General features: G+C 37.6%; 1 protein-coding gene across 3 annotated transcripts in view; it reads left to right on the top strand.

Annotated features, from left to right (window-relative positions):
* The first annotated feature begins 5,018 nt into the window (after positions 1-5,018).
* OCRL (OCRL, inositol polyphosphate-5-phosphatase) overlaps positions 5,019-15,568 on the top strand; it is a 55,303-nt gene continuing 44,753 nt past the window's right edge. For 2 of the 3 annotated variants that reach the window (XM_023525480.1, XM_023525482.1), the window contains exons 1-2: positions 5,019-5,246; positions 5,466-5,545. In XM_023525480.1, coding sequence (XP_023381248.1) covers positions 5,208-5,246; positions 5,466-5,545 — 119 coding nt within the window. In that variant the 5' untranslated portion in view covers positions 5,019-5,207. The remainder of the gene's footprint in view (positions 5,247-5,465; positions 5,546-15,568) is intronic. The other variant, XM_023525483.1, reaches the window with a different exon arrangement.

Consider the following 15,568-nt stretch of genomic DNA (forward strand, 5'->3'; position numbering starts at 1 on the left):
GGGGTCTAATATTTGGTGACAGAAGGAAATTTAACTTTGGGTGGTGAACACAAAATGCAATATACATGACATACTGTATTATTGTACACTTGAAACCTATTTGATTTTATTAACCAATGTCACCCCAATAATATTTTTAAATGTCATAATTCCTGTACAGCAGTTACCATGGTACCTGACACATAGAAGGTTCAAAATAAACATTTACTCTTTCTACTATTAATACTGAATGAACAACATACTGTGTTGGTTAAAAACCTCAGGCTTTGGATTCAGACAAATGTCAGTTTGTATCTTGAGTCTGCCACTTACTGGTTAATGGGAAAGTTGCTAAACATCTCTGAGTCTCAGTTTTCTCATCTTTAAAATGGAAACGATATTACTACTTTATAGTGATTTAGTGAGAAATGAAAGGCCATGAGCAGAGTGTCTGTCACACGAGTATTTAACATTAGCCACCAGGATCAGGTATTACTATTGTTGTTATTACTATTACAATATCCATTTATTACTCCTATTTTTGGAGAAAATTATCATCTCCTTTGTGAGAGACCACAGTTTTTAGTGTCCTTGCCTCCATTTCTCCACAGCCTCCTATTCTTTACAACAAATATTTGAGTGCCCCAGTATATGTAGGGCACTTTTTTAGGTGCTGGGGATACTGTAGACTTGGAGGAGGAAATATTCTCTTCTCTAAGGCTGATGCTTCCATCTGTACCTTGGATCGTCATCCTTCCTAATTACCAAGAGATTTTTCTTACAACCTTTCTGCCCAGGAAGTGCAGAGAGTCCCAAACAAGATGAACCCAGAGAGGCCCACACCAAGACATATCATAATTAAAATGCCAAAGGTTAAAGAAAGAATCTTAAAAGCAGCAGGAGAAAAGTAGTTACCTACAAGGGAACTCCCATAAGACTATCAGCCAATTTCTCAACAGAAACTTTGCATGTCAGAAGGTCCTGGCACAAAATACTCAAAGTGATGAAAAGCAAGGACCTACAACCAAGATTACTCTACCCAGAAAAGTTATAATTTAGAATCAAAGGACAGATAAAGAACTTTCCAGATAAGAAAAAGCTTAAGGAGTTCATCACGAACAAGCCAGTATTACAGGAAATGTTAGGGAGACTTCTTTAAGAAAAAGAAGAAAAATATAAAAAATATGAATAATAAAGTGGTAATAACTACATATCTATCAACAATTATTTAAAATGAAAAAGGATTAAATACTCCAATCAAAAGATAGGGTGACTAAGGGTGGCTCTATAGTGTAGTGGTTAGCACATCTGCTTTGCACACAGAAGGTCCTGGGTTTGTGCCCCAGGTGGAACCACAGACCATACCCCGGGTGTGCCAGGCCCCCCGAGTGCACCGGGGGTGCCAGGCCCAGGGTGCTTGCCATGAGCCTGTGGAAGGAGATGTGCCCCGCCTTCAGAGATCCAGTCCTTAATGGGAAACGGCAACATCCATGGGTCAGGGGTGGAAGTAGGAGGGAGGGAATTAAAGAGGGGAAAAAAAGGGTAACTAAATGGATAAGAAAGCAAAACCCTTACACATGCTGCCTATAAGAAACTCACTTCATATAAAAAGACACAACACAGACTGAAAGTAAAGGAATAGGAAAAAATGTTTAATGAAAATGTAAATAAAAAAAAATGGGGTGGCAATACTTATACCAGACAAAATAGACTTTAAAACAAAAGCTATAATAAGAGACAAAGAAGGACCCAGTAATCCCACTTCTGGGTATTTATTTGAAGAAAATCAAAATGCTTCTTTGAAGAGACATGTGCATCCATATGTTACCTGCTGCATTATTTACAGTAGCCAAGATATGGAGGTAACCTGGGTGTGCAGCAATGAATGAATAAAGAAAATATATACAATATATATACATACATATAATATATATGTACATATGTACAATAGAATACTATTCAGCTATAAAAATAAGTAAATATATAAGTAAAAGAATAAAATCCTGCTATTTGCAACACCATGGATGGAACTATAGGGTATTGTGCTGAGTGGCGTAAGTCAGACAAAGAAAGACAAAGGCCATATGATTTCACCCACATGTGAAATCTAAGTTACAAAATAAACAAACAAAACAGAAACAAACTCATAGATATAGAGAACATTTTGAGAGTTGCCAGATGGAAGGGGGTTGGGGGGTGAAAGAGAGCAAGGGGTTAAGGAGTACGAATTGGTAGTTATAAAATAGTCATGGAGATGCAAAGTATGGCATAAGGAATATAGTCAATAATATTGTAATAACTATGGTGTCAGATGGGTATTAGATTTATCAGGGTGATCACAAATCACTATTTTGTACACCTGAAACTAATATAATATTGTATGCCAACTATAATTGAAAAGTAAAAAAATCGTCTGATCTTGGAAGCTAAGCAGGCTCGGGCCTGGTTAGTACTTGGATGGGAGACCACCTAGAAATACCAGGTGCTATAGGCATTAAAAAAAAAAGAAAAGCAAAAAATAAAAATAAAAATAAAAAACAATAAAATAAAAATAAATATTACGGATATAGTTGATATTCCCTGTATGTGCCTCTCCAGTCTCAGTCTACTCCCTCTTTTGTATTTGGTGATGATCATGCCCTTTCATGTTTTACATACTTTTACTATTATATCTCTGTAGCCGTAAGCAACATATAACATTTTCAGACTTTATATAAATGGTACGCCGTACATATTTTGTCATTTTCTCTTTATGCTCAACATTATATTTTTGAGATTTAACTCTATTAATGCATATAGTTTGATATTCATTTTAATTTCAAAATAGTATTCAACTTTATAAATACTATGATTTATTTATCCACTTACCAGCTAATGGACATTAAATTGGCTTCCATTTTTTCTTTGAGGTTGCAAATAATGCTGCAGTGAACATTCTTTTACATGTCTCCTTGTGCACCAAGTGTAGAATTTTGCTCGGGTCTATAGTTAGAATTGGAATTTCTGGGTTAAAGGGTATTACATGTACAATGTTATTATATGATGTCAAATTCCTCTTCATAGCAGTTCTACCAACTTACACTCCTCACAGCAACCAGAGTTCTATCTGTTCTACATCCTCAACAATACTTGATGTTGTCTGAATTTTAATTTTTGCAAAACCAATGGTTGTGAAATGGTATCTCATAGTTTTAATTTTCAATTTCCCTGAATAGTAATTAAGTGAAGCATCCTTTCATGTATTTATTGATCATTCAGGTTTCCTTGACTATGAGTTGCTTATTCATATATTTTGTCAAGTTTTCTACTAGTTTTCTTTCTTTTTTTCTCACTGATTTGTAGGGGTTCTCATGCATGCTGGATACCAATTCATTCATTCATTTACTCGATATTTTTCTAGCATCTGCTTTGTTCCAGGAATGGTTTTAAGTAGTAGTAACAATGAACAAAACAGACAAAAATCCCTGCCCTCATGGAACTTACATTCTAGTGGAAGAAGGTAAACAATAAATAAAATTAATAAGTAAAATAGAATAACTGATAGTGATAAGTCCTCTGGAGAAAAATAAACAGGGATAGGGAGCATGTGTGTATGGCAGTGGGAAAGGAGATTGTTGAACTGCTATTTTAAATAAAGTTGTACAGGAAAGCCTCACTGAGAAAGTGACATTTGAGGAAAGCTCTGAAGGAGGTGAGAGTGCAGGTAGGGTAAACAGCAAGTGCAAAGGCCCCGAGGCAAGAGTGTTCCTGTCAAGTCCTAAGAATAGCAAGGAGCAGTGTGGCTAAGCAGAGTGAGTTGGACAAAGTGACGGAAGAAGTCAGAAAGGTGATCACAGCTAGAAGTGTAGAACTTGACGGGTTATCCTTTGTCAGTTATATGTGTTGAAAAGATCTTCTCCCAGTCTGTGGCTTGCCTTTTAACTTGTATATGTTGTCTTGAAGTACATACATTTTGAAATGTAATGTAGTTAAATGTGTCCATCACTTCTCTTATTGTTGTTCTCCTATTTTCTTCTGAAAGTTGTAAAGATTTGCTTTTCACATTTAGATTTTAATTTACCTAGAATTGATTTTTTTCCCTCTATGGTGTGAGGTAGGGATCAAATTTTATAATTTTCCATGTGGATCATCAATAGGCCCAGCACCATTTAGCAGGTAACCCACTTTTCCCCACTAGTTTGAAATGTCACATATGAGGCATATCGACTTCCCATATATATGTAGATCTGTTTAGGGGCTCTGTATTTGGTTCCATTAGTCTCTCTACCTCCATACCACACGGTCTTAATTACTATAGGTTTAAAACCAGTCTCGATAAATAGTCTATTGTAGATTGTTGAACAAATGAATAACGCAATTGAAGTATTCCTCTGGGAAGAATATTCTTTAACTAACTGTCAACAGGGTATAATAGTCAAGGGCTTACAATAAAGTGATGGTGGTGCAAATAGAAGATAAGGAATCTAAAAGTACTTCCAAAGAAAATATTAACAAGGTTTGTTGACAGATAAGATACAGAGGAATTAAGAGAGACGAAGAAAGCATATGGCTTTGAAGTTTCAAGCCTGGGTGGCTATGTGAAATGATTATGTGTTAGTTTTGTCATTCAGTGTTGTGTTCAAAATGGGGTATATTAGGCAAGGGGTCGGGGCTAGGGATGTATATTTAGTCGTTGACTGCATAGAGGTGACCCGGAGGGAGCGCAAAGGTCTGAACTTTGGGGATTTTTCCGATTTACGGAGTGAAAGGAAGAAGAAGGGTAGAGATAGGATAACCAGCACAAGTGCATTACAACCGTAATAAGGATATTTTTGAATGGTTGATCCTATTGGCCCAACACCTTTGAGATCCCTCATAGGTATGATTTGCTTGTTTCCGTGGCAATCTTCAAAGTCCCCGGAACAATTCTTGTGTCACATGCAGCACTTAAAACCTATTTCTTGCTGGACGTGGTAGAGACGCCTCCGGTCCGTCGGGTCTCTCGCTGCAGTTCCGGAGGTTGGCCGCAGGGGGCGGACTCTGCGGCGGCCTGGAAAACCGGCGGGGGCGCGAGGCGCCGCTCTCTCTCGGGTCAGGCTCTCAGCTCCCGGCTTTCGGCTCCCGGCTCCCAGCGCGGAGCCTTTCTTAAAACTACAGGCAGCCGACGCGCGTGGGTGGGAGGACGCGGGAGGCACTGTCGTCGGATCCGCCCGCAGGCCGCAGCACCACTGAACCCGGAGGCCGCCCGGATGGAGCTGCCGCTCCCTGTCGGAGCCCAGCCCCTTGCCGTATCCGCCCGAGAGAAGGGGGAGGGGAGGCCGCGCAGGGCGGAGGTTGGGGTCGGGTGAACCGCGAAACGCGGCGGATGCGGGTGGGGGTGGTGCGGTCTGGCCCGGAGGCCGACCCAAGCTGGGGAGGGGGCTGGCGCAGGAGAAGATGCCTGGGGCACCGGGGAGGGCAGGCAGAGGGGCGGCAGCCTCACGCAGACCCTTGACTAGCGCCTGCATACTGTCGAGGGTATGGAGATGAAGGGTCCTCTCCGGGAGCCCTGCGCCCTGACCCTAGCCCAGAGGAACGGGCAATATGAGTAAGTAACCACCCGATTCCCGCAGAGGAGAGGACCCTGCCATTACCTCCCAACCTCAAACCGCAGTGAGCCACCACCCCCTCCCACTGAGGCCGCGCGGGCAACAGGTTCAGGGCCAGGTGTGAAGTGCCAGTTAACTTCCAAACCCCTGGATTGCTCCTGGCAATGTGGTTCAATGGACAGACTCAGTGGGCCGGGAAGCAGGAAGCCTGGGTTCTTATTTCCTGCCCCTTTAACTGACATGTGTTGTGTAACCTTGGGCAAGTCAATAAAGCTTTCTGGGCCTTAGTGTCCTCATCAGTTAAATAAAAACATTAACTGCTTACCTTATAGCCTTTGGAGTTGTAACTGGGAGAATAATAAATGTTAAAGTGGTTTGCAGAAAATAAAAATGCTATAGAATAAATTCATTGTTTACTTTGAAAGAAGTGCCTTTTCTTAACCCAATTCAACTGGTTCCTCCAGGCTCCTCACTCCCTTAATCCACTTGCTAGAAGGTATATTCATTAATTCAGGAATGGTTTAGTGTAGGCCAGTAACTGCCTCATTTATTGACTTTACTGTTAATGTAATGAAATGTGCAGAAATATAAACGATATTTGGCATTGTATCAATGTGTGTTGATACATTGATAGCTTTCACTCTGCCTTGCACATGAAAGCTCAGGTAATACTGTTGATCGAAAGATTATTTTGATAAGCTATCATTATAGCTGCTGATCTTACTCCTTTGCCACTAATGCTTCTTCTTAAAAGTATCTGTGGTGACCATTACATATTATCTGTGTGCCCAAGCCACCTTGGTTGTTCGCAGGTTTCTTGACATTAGAATTTAAAAATTAGTGCTCACTTAAATCTTGCTATCACCCAACATTGGATTCTGCCTAAAAGCAATTTTTCTCAGACCTCACTTTTAGATTATCAAGAGTTGGTGTCTATGCTAATTATACAGAAGAAATTCCCACTGGCCTATCCTGCCCTTTTCTGAGACTTGGTGCTACTCTAACTGGACATCAACTTGTTCTATGAAGTAGCTCTTCCCTAGGTCCTGCTTGGTCATTTCTATTGATGTGGGAAACTCATTTTTCCCAGATTTCATCAAATTCTGGTAGACCAATTTCATAAAAGTCAAAAAACATGAATTGGAAAGTGGAACACCACTGCCACTTCCAAAGGGTAGAATAGGGTGAAGAGATGTGACCCTTATGTAAAAACAAAATTATGAAGATTAAGTAAAATAGCTACATTGTTGAGATGATCACAGCTCAGGATCTGGTCCCTTGTTTCCATAGGTTTGGAACTCTATTCAGCTAATTAGGGAATGAGCAGCCGGCCTTGAGATAAATGGATGTCTCATTCTACCTAAGCTCTTGTATTAGAACTTTTGAATTTGCAGCAGTAGCTCTCCTGACTCTGTCTTTCCCACATAGAAATCAAATTCTTGTGTTCTATATCTATATAAGTTATGGGGATATAGCAAAAACTAACTGGCTTCATCTGTGCCAGGTACTCTTCTTCTAAGCACTTTTTGTGAATTAGTTCATTTAACCGTCATATGAGCAGTACTGTGAAAAAGTAGTAGTTTCCTCATCATCCCTTTTTTCTGGATATAGAAATTGAAGTACAGAGAGGTTAAGTTACTTGTTCACAGTTGGAATGTAGTATAGCCATGTAGCATATCTCAGAATTACATTGAGAAGTTTCTTTAGAAATCAGAGACACCTATAATCCTCAAATTCTTATCTCTTCAGTGCCATCTCTGAATTAGGTGTCCGGAACTTTTTTACTTTTGGCCTTTTTATCCTGGAATTGAAGCCTATTTTAATCTTTAGTTTGTAGTTACCACTATCAACTACAGTAGAAATTTACGTGAGAGAATAACAACACTACAGTTAAAAATAAGGTTTTTGGTTTTTTTGGAAAAAAACACTAGCATTCATGTTTTTCAAAGCAAATGGATTATGATGCAACCTGTTTCATATTTAACCTTCTTTGAACAACTCAAAGTATTTCCATGTCACTCTGTTCTGTTTGACACCTACCAAAGTCTGATTTCCATTGTTTTGCCATGTACCTATTTTTTCATCTTTCTGTTTTAAAGGAATGATTACAGTTAGGTAGAATTTTTATGATTATTATTAGCCATACTCGCTATAATTTATTTAGTGACTTACATATATAATAGATACAAAATAAATATTTGTGGAATTGATTTAAATTCCCAGTTTGTTTTTTGATGGGCTGGGTTTTTTGGGGGGGACTTTTTTTTTACTGAGATAATATAATTGGCATTAGTTTCAGGTGTACAATATAATGATTCGATATTTGTATATGTTGTGAAATGATCACCGCATATAGTTACAATTTTTTCTTGTGATGAGAACTTTTAAGATTTGCTCTCAGCAACTTTCAAATATACAATATGGTATTATTAATTCTAGAGTTCATGATATTAATAACTCTATTATTAACTCTATGCTATACATTACATCCCCATGACTGATTTATTTTATAACTGGATTTTTGTACCTTTTGACCATCTTCACTTATTTTGCCAATGACTTACTCCCCTGCCTCTGAGGACTACCAATCTGTTCTCTGTACCAGTGAGCTTGGTTTTTTATTTGTTGAAATCATAACGGTATTTGTCTTTCTCAGTATGATTTAGTTCACTTAGTATAATGCCCTCAAGGTCCATCCTTGTTTGTTTTGTGATAGTTCTTAACAATACAATCCAGTTGAAGCTTTACTGCTTATGTTTAACATCATTTCTATTTACTTTGATGTTATATTGGTTTGTGTTTATTTTCCTCAAAGTAAGCTCTTCCTTCTTGACCCTAGCTTTGTCAGCCTTTATCTAGTTTCTGGACTTCCATCTGAGTTTATAGGACTCTCAACTCATGAACTTTGCAGGTTGAAAAGGTCTTGTATTCCTCTAGTCACCTTAAAATACAAACCCCTGTAATTTAGGCAAGCAGGATCAGAACAGAAAGACAGCATTCTTTCCCTTAGTTTATTTCCCTTAGTCTTGTCTAAGCAATTTCTTTCCCCAGGTTATTGCCTTAAAAGTTAACACATTTGAAAAAATTTTTTTTCAAAAAGCTAAAACAAGCCCCCAAAAGACAAAAAAGAAGTCAAACCCTTCACAACAATGCCATTTTTATTTTATTTTATTTTATTTATTTTTTTAAAAGACTGTATCTTTACTGATAGTATTCCATTTGATAATTTGAAGAAAATTAAAGTAATGTGTGTTAATTCCATTGAGTATTCTTAGCAATGCATTTTAGATGTTCATGAATGAAATACTGTACCTATAATATTATTCAACCCTCTTTTTTACATAAAGGGTGTTTTTATTTTAGAAAAATTATTTTCCCTTTTGATTATCTTTTTTTTGACTCATTTATTTTTTATTATTTTTTTATTTATTTTTTATAGTGACACTGGTTAACAAAATCCAATAAATTTCAGCTGTATACTTTAACAGTAAGGCATATGTGTATTTCCACTGTGTGTTCACCTCCCATAGTTAGATTTCTTTCTGTCACCACATATTTGACCCCCTTTACCCCATCTACCTCTAGTCTATAGTCTATAGTCCATGTCCATGGGTCTCTGTTTGTTTATCCTGTTCATTTGTTGCTTTTAGGTTTATATCCCACATATAAATGATTTCATGTGCTTTTCAACTTTTTCTGTCTGGCTTATTTCACTTAGCATGATTATCTCGAGGTCCAGCCATGTTGTTGCAAATGGCAGTATTTCTACTCTGCTTATAGCCAAGTAATATTCCATTGTATATGGAATATTACCACAGCTTCTTTAGCCAATCCTCTATCATAAGACATTTCGGTTGCTTCCATGTCCTGGCCACTGCGAATAATGCTGCTATGAACATCCGTGTGCAAATATCTTTATGGATATGAGTTTTCAAGTCTTTGGGGTAAATACCCAGTGGAAGGATTGCTGGATCATATGGTAGATCCATTCTTAGTTTTTTGAGGAAACTCCATACTGTTTTCCATAGTGGCTGTACCAATTTGCAGTTCCACCAGCAGTGTATGCGGATTCCTTTTTCTCTACATCCTCTCCAACATTTGTTATTACTTGTCCTGTTGATTATAGTTATTCTAAAGGGTGTGAGATGGTATCTCATTGTGGTTTGGATTTGCATTTCCCTAATAGCTAGCAATGTTCAGCATCTTTTCATATGTTTGATGGCCATTTGTATGTCCTCCAGGGAGAAATCTCTGTTCAGGTCCTCTGCCCATTTTTTGGTTGGATCATTTGTTTTTTGGTTGTTATTGAATTGTGTGAGTTCTTTGCATATTTTGGATATTAGGCCTTTATTGGATGTGTTGCTTGCAAACATATTTGCCCATTCAGATGGTTGTCTCTTTACCTTGTTGTGGTTTCTTTTGCTGTGCAGAAGTTTTTTAGTTTGATGTAGTCCCATTCATTTATTTTAGCTTTTACTTCCCTTACCTTTGAGGTTAAATTCATAAAATCCTCTTTAAGTCCACGGTCCTTGAGTTTAGTTTCTATGTTTTCTTCTATGCATTTTATTGTTTCAGGTCTTATATTCATGTGCTTTAAGCCATTTTGAGCTAATGTTGGTGTGTATTGATAGACAACAGACTAGTTTCAATCTTTTGCAGGTGGCTTTCCAGTTTTCCCAGCACTATTTATTGAAGAGGCTTTTCTTTCTCCACTGTATGTCTTTAGCTTTTTTTGTCGAAAATTATTTGCCCACGTAAATATGGGATTACTTCTGGACTCTCGATTCTTTTCCACTGGTCCGTGTGTCTGTTTTTCTGCCAATAACCATGCCTTTTGGATTACTGTCGCTTTGTAGTATAATTTGAAGTAGGGCAGAGTGATGCCTCCAGCCTCATTCTTTTTCTCAGGATGGCTTTGGCAATTCGGGGTCTTTTGTGCTTCCATGCAAGTGTGATGATTTTTTGTTGTATTTCTTTGAAAAATGCCAATGAGATTTTGATGGAGATTGCATTAAATCTGTATAATGCTTTAAGTAAAGGTCATTTTGGCTATGTTGATTCTTCCAATCCAAGAACACGAAACATCTTTCCATTTCTTTGAATCTTCTTTGATTTCTTATAATAGGGTCTTGTAGTTTTCATCATATAGGTACTTCACATGTTTCATTAAATTTATTCCTAGGTATTTTATTCTTTTTGTTGCAATTGCAAAAGGAATTATTTTTTCCATTTCTTTTTCTGACACTTCATTATTAAAGTATAGGAACGCTATGGATTTTTGAATGTTGATTTTGTATCCAGAAACTTTACTGTATTTGCTTATTGTTTCTAGTAGTGTTCTTGTGCAGTCTTTAGGATTATTCTATATAGGGAATCATGTCATCCGCAAATAGTGACAATTTAACTTCTTCGTTTGCTATTTGGATGCCTTTTATATCTTTCTGTTGCTTGAGTGCACTCGCTAGGACCTCCAATGTTATATTGAATAATAGTGGCGATACTGGATATCCTTGCCTTGTTCCTGATCTTAGGGGGAAGATTTTTAGTTTTTCACCATTAAGTATAATGTTGGCTGAGGGTTTGTCATATATGGCCTTTAATATGTTAAGGTACTTTCCTTCTATACCGATTTTGATAAGTGTTTTGATTATAAATGGATGCTGTATCTTGTCGAAGACTTTTTCTGCACCTATTGATATGATCATATGATTCTTATTTTTTAATTTGTTTATGTGGTGTATCACATTAATCAATTTGCGTATGTCGAACCATCCCTGTGCGCCTCGGATAAAGCCCACTTGATCATGGTGTATCATCTTTTTAATATGTTGCTGTATTTGGTTTGCTAGTATCTTAATTTAGGATTTTTGCATCTGTGTTCATGAAAGTATAGTTTTCTTTTTTTGTGTTCTCTTTACCAGGTTTTGTTTGGTATCAGGGTAATATTGGCCTCATAAATTGAGGTGGGAAGTATTGCCTCCTCTTTGATTTTTTGGAAGAGTTTGAGGAGAATAGGTATTAAATCTTTGAATGTTTGGTAGAATTCACTGGTCAAGCCACCTGGTCCTGGACATTTTCTTTTTGGTAGGTTTTTGATGATTCTTTCAATTTCCATACTGCTGATCAGTCTATTTAGATTTTTCAATTCTTCTTAATTCAGTCTAGGAAGGTTGTATTATTCTAAGTAATGGTCCATTTCTTCTACATTATTATATTTGGTGTTATATACTTTTTCCATAGTATTCTTGTATGATCCTTTGTATTTCTGCGGTATTTTGTATGATCCTTTGTATTTCTGTGGTATGTTGTCATTTCCCCTCTTTTATCCCTGATTTTGTTTATTTTTGTTCTTTCTCTTTTTTCTTTAGTGTCTAGCCAGTGGTTTATCAATTTTATTAACTTTCTCAAAGAACCAGCTTTTTGTTGCATTTCTTTTTTCTACTGTTTTTGTTTTTAATTTCATTTATTTCTGCTCTAATTTTGATTATTTCTTTCCTTCTGCTGACTTTAGGCTTCATTTGTTCTTCCGTTTCTAGTTCTTTAAGATGAAGCGTTAGGTTGTTTATTTGGGCTCATTCTTCTTTTGGAGATAGGCCTGTAATATGACCACTTTTGCCATGTCTCAAAAGTTTTGATATGTTGTACTATCATTATCATTTGTTTCTATGTATCTCTTGATCTCTCTTTTTATTTATTCTTTGACCCAGTTATTCTTCAGCAGTATGCCATTTAATCTCTATGAATTTGTGGTTCTTTCCACTTTCTTTTGCAGTTGATCTCTAGTTTCAAAGCATTATGATCAGAGAATATGGTTGGTATGATTTCAACTCTCTTATATTGGTTGAGGCTGTCTCTTTGTCCCAGTGTGTGGCCCATCCTTGAGAATGTTCCATGTGCACTACAGAAGAATGTATAAGTAGCTTTTTGTGGATAAATGGCTCTGTATATGTCAATTATGTCCAGTTGGTCTAATGTATCATTTAAGGATGTTATTTCCTTATCGATTTTATGTTTGGATGACCTGTCTATATCCAACAGTTGGGTATTTAGGTCCCCTACTATGATAGTGTTTTGGTCTCTTTCTCTCTTTAGTTCTTTTAGTAATTGCTTTATATATTTCAGAGCTCCCTGGTTGGGAGCATAGTTATTAATAAGTGTTATTTCTTCTTGGTGCATGATTCCCTTTATCATTATGAAGTGTCCCCCAGTATCTTTCTTTACATTTTTTTATTTTGAAGTCTGTTTCATCCGATATTAGTACTGCTACTCCTGCTTTTCTCTGAATGCCATTTGCTTGAAATATCATTTTCCACCCTTTCGCTTTGAGTCTGTATTTGTCTTTGGAGCTGAGATGTGTCTCCTGGAGGCAGCATATGGTTGGGTTTTGTTTTTTGATCCATTCTGCGACTCTGTACCTTTTTATTGGTGAGTTCAGTCCATTTACATTTAGGGAAATTATTAAAATATGAGGTCTCTTATAGACATTTTATCTTTTGCTTCCTGGTAGCTCTGTGTTTCCATTGCTTCCTCATCCTTGTGTTTCTGTTTTCTTTATTTTGATTGGCTTTTCTGGGTTTTCCCTCTGGTTCTCCTTGTTTGATGTTATATATTCAGTTCTGAATCTTTCATGTGTGGTTACCAATATGAATATGTAAAGGATAGTTATAAATACACACGCGCGCGCGCGCGCGCACACACACACACACGCAGTCATCCATTTTCTTCTGCGCATGCCTTATCTCCATTCCCTTTTGGCAATTTGGATCTTTGAATCCTCCGCTTTTCAGTCATTGTCATCTTAGTTTGTCCCTATGTATGCTGAACGTTCATTACTATCTTGCTATAGCAGATCTCTTGTTTTTAAGCTTATAATGCCCTGTTCTTAGTAAGGGTTGCGCTCCTCTGCTTCTATTTGTCATTTTGTTTTAGATGAGCTGACCCCTTTCAGTATTTCCTGTAGTGCAGTCCTCATAGTGGAGATTCATCCTCAATTTTTGTATGTCTGGAAAGGTCTTTATTTCTCCTTCATATCTAAAGGAGAGCTTAGCTGGATACATTCTTCTTGGCTTGTAATTCCTTTCACTTAATAGCTTGAATATTTGATTCCACTCCTTTCTGGCTTGTAAGGTTTGTGCTGAGAAGTCCAATGATAATCTAATGGGTTTTCCTTTACAAGTTACTGTCTTCTTCTCCCTGGCTGCCTTGAGAATTCTTCGTCGTCGATTTTTGATGATTTTAATACAATGTGTCTTGGTGAAGGCCTTTTTGGCGGAGATAATTGGGTGTTTTGTTTACTGCTTGAATTCCAAGCTCCAGCTCATTCTTTAGATTTGGCAAATTCTCGTCAACTATTTGTCTGAAAATGCTTTCTAGTCCCTGCTCTTTTTCCTTGCCTTCGATAATGTCCATTATTCTTATGTTTCCTGTCCTGATGGTATCAGCTAGTTCTTGTATTTCTCTTTTATTACTTTTCATTCTTTGGTTTCTCTCTTCTTCCTTCCAATTTATTTCTAGATTTCTGTCTTCGATATCACTGATCCTTTCCTCCATTTGGTCAACTCTATTTCCCAAGGTTGCTATTTCATTTTTCAACTCTTGCAGTGTGTTCTTTATCTCTAGAAGATCTATTCTGTTCTTTTTGAGGGTTTCAGTCTCCTTGCTAAAGAACTCATTCTGCTCATCTAGTTATTTTTTCAATTCCTGAAATCGTTGATATGACTCGTTTCAGATCTCATTGAGTTTTTTCAGAATTACCATCCTGAATTCTGTCATTTAAGTTGCGTATTTCTATGTAAGCTTATTTTCTGGAGATTTTTCTCTTTCTTTCAGAGATGCCTTGTCACCAAGGTAGTTCATGTAGTGTTTAGTGGACTATTTCTCTGCCTGGGCATTAATGGAAGCATATTCCACTGTTTTGTTTTTTGGTTGTTTTGTTTGTTTGTTTGTTTTTCCAGAAAGAAGATTTATTATATAAAGGTCTCTCTTTAGCCTGTTGCAAATATGACACTTTTCCTTTGGTTTCCTGTAGCGTCTAAGCCTCTTGGATCCCTGATTTATATAAAGCCTTAATAATGCCTTTTTTTCTTATAGATGTTTAATCACGCTCACTAATCTCAGTTTTAGTTTCTGTTAGTGTCAGCAACAGTTTCAGTAGCATTGGCTCAGATTCCTCTGGGCTCCGCAGTTTTCGGTCTTGGAGGATATGGGGGAAGGGGCCCTCTGGGGCTGCGGCTCAGCCTTGATTTTGCAACCACAGTGGTTAAAACTCAACTGTCATCCTGCTTCTCTGCTTTCTGCCCTGATGACTGGGCACTGCTGCTGGCCGAGGCCACAGGGAACTCACAGCTCTCCCAGGCTATTCAGAGATGTTGCTGCACCTTCTCTCCTCCTCCTCCTCCTGCAGGGAGCTCCAGCTTCGATAGGCAGCTTCTTTGTTTCTCCCAGTCCACGATCCTACACCCAGAGTTCTGATCTGTGTTAGCTCTTATGCGCAGATCCCATGCTCAGATGTTCTGGTGTGTAGTTTAAGTGTTTTCCGTTTAGTTTTAGATGCTCAGGTTATTGTTGTTTCAAGGGGAGTGATCTGGGGACGTCTCTCACTCCACTATGTTTCTCCAAACTCAACAATGCCATTTTTAAAGTCAGTAGTTGAACGGTTATATTTAAATGTTCATCTCTTTATAGCTTATTCTAGTCTTTTATTAACTAGTATTTATTGAGCACCTATTAGGAGACAAAACTGAATATAATATGGTCCTTGCTTTCAAATCAGTGTGGGAAATAAATATAACTATTATGGAATGTGTAAGTGCTATATTAGAGGGACAAGCAAATGGGATGATGGTATTGGCTCTGCTTGGTTTTGGATGAAGCTTCAGAGAAGAGGTGATATTTGAGCTGAGTCTCAGGAATAAGTGTTCCTGGCAAAAAGAACCACCTGAAGAGTGCTTGATTTGGGGAAAGCGGGGAGGTGTTCAGAATGGCTGTTTACTAGTAGGTTATACCTTGATTCTGGGGCCACT

Source organism: Pteropus vampyrus, unplaced genomic scaffold (genome assembly GCF_000151845.1).
Source record: "Pteropus vampyrus isolate Shadow unplaced genomic scaffold, Pvam_2.0 Scaffold566, whole genome shotgun sequence".
NCBI lineage: Eukaryota > Metazoa > Chordata > Mammalia > Chiroptera > Pteropodidae > Pteropus > Pteropus vampyrus.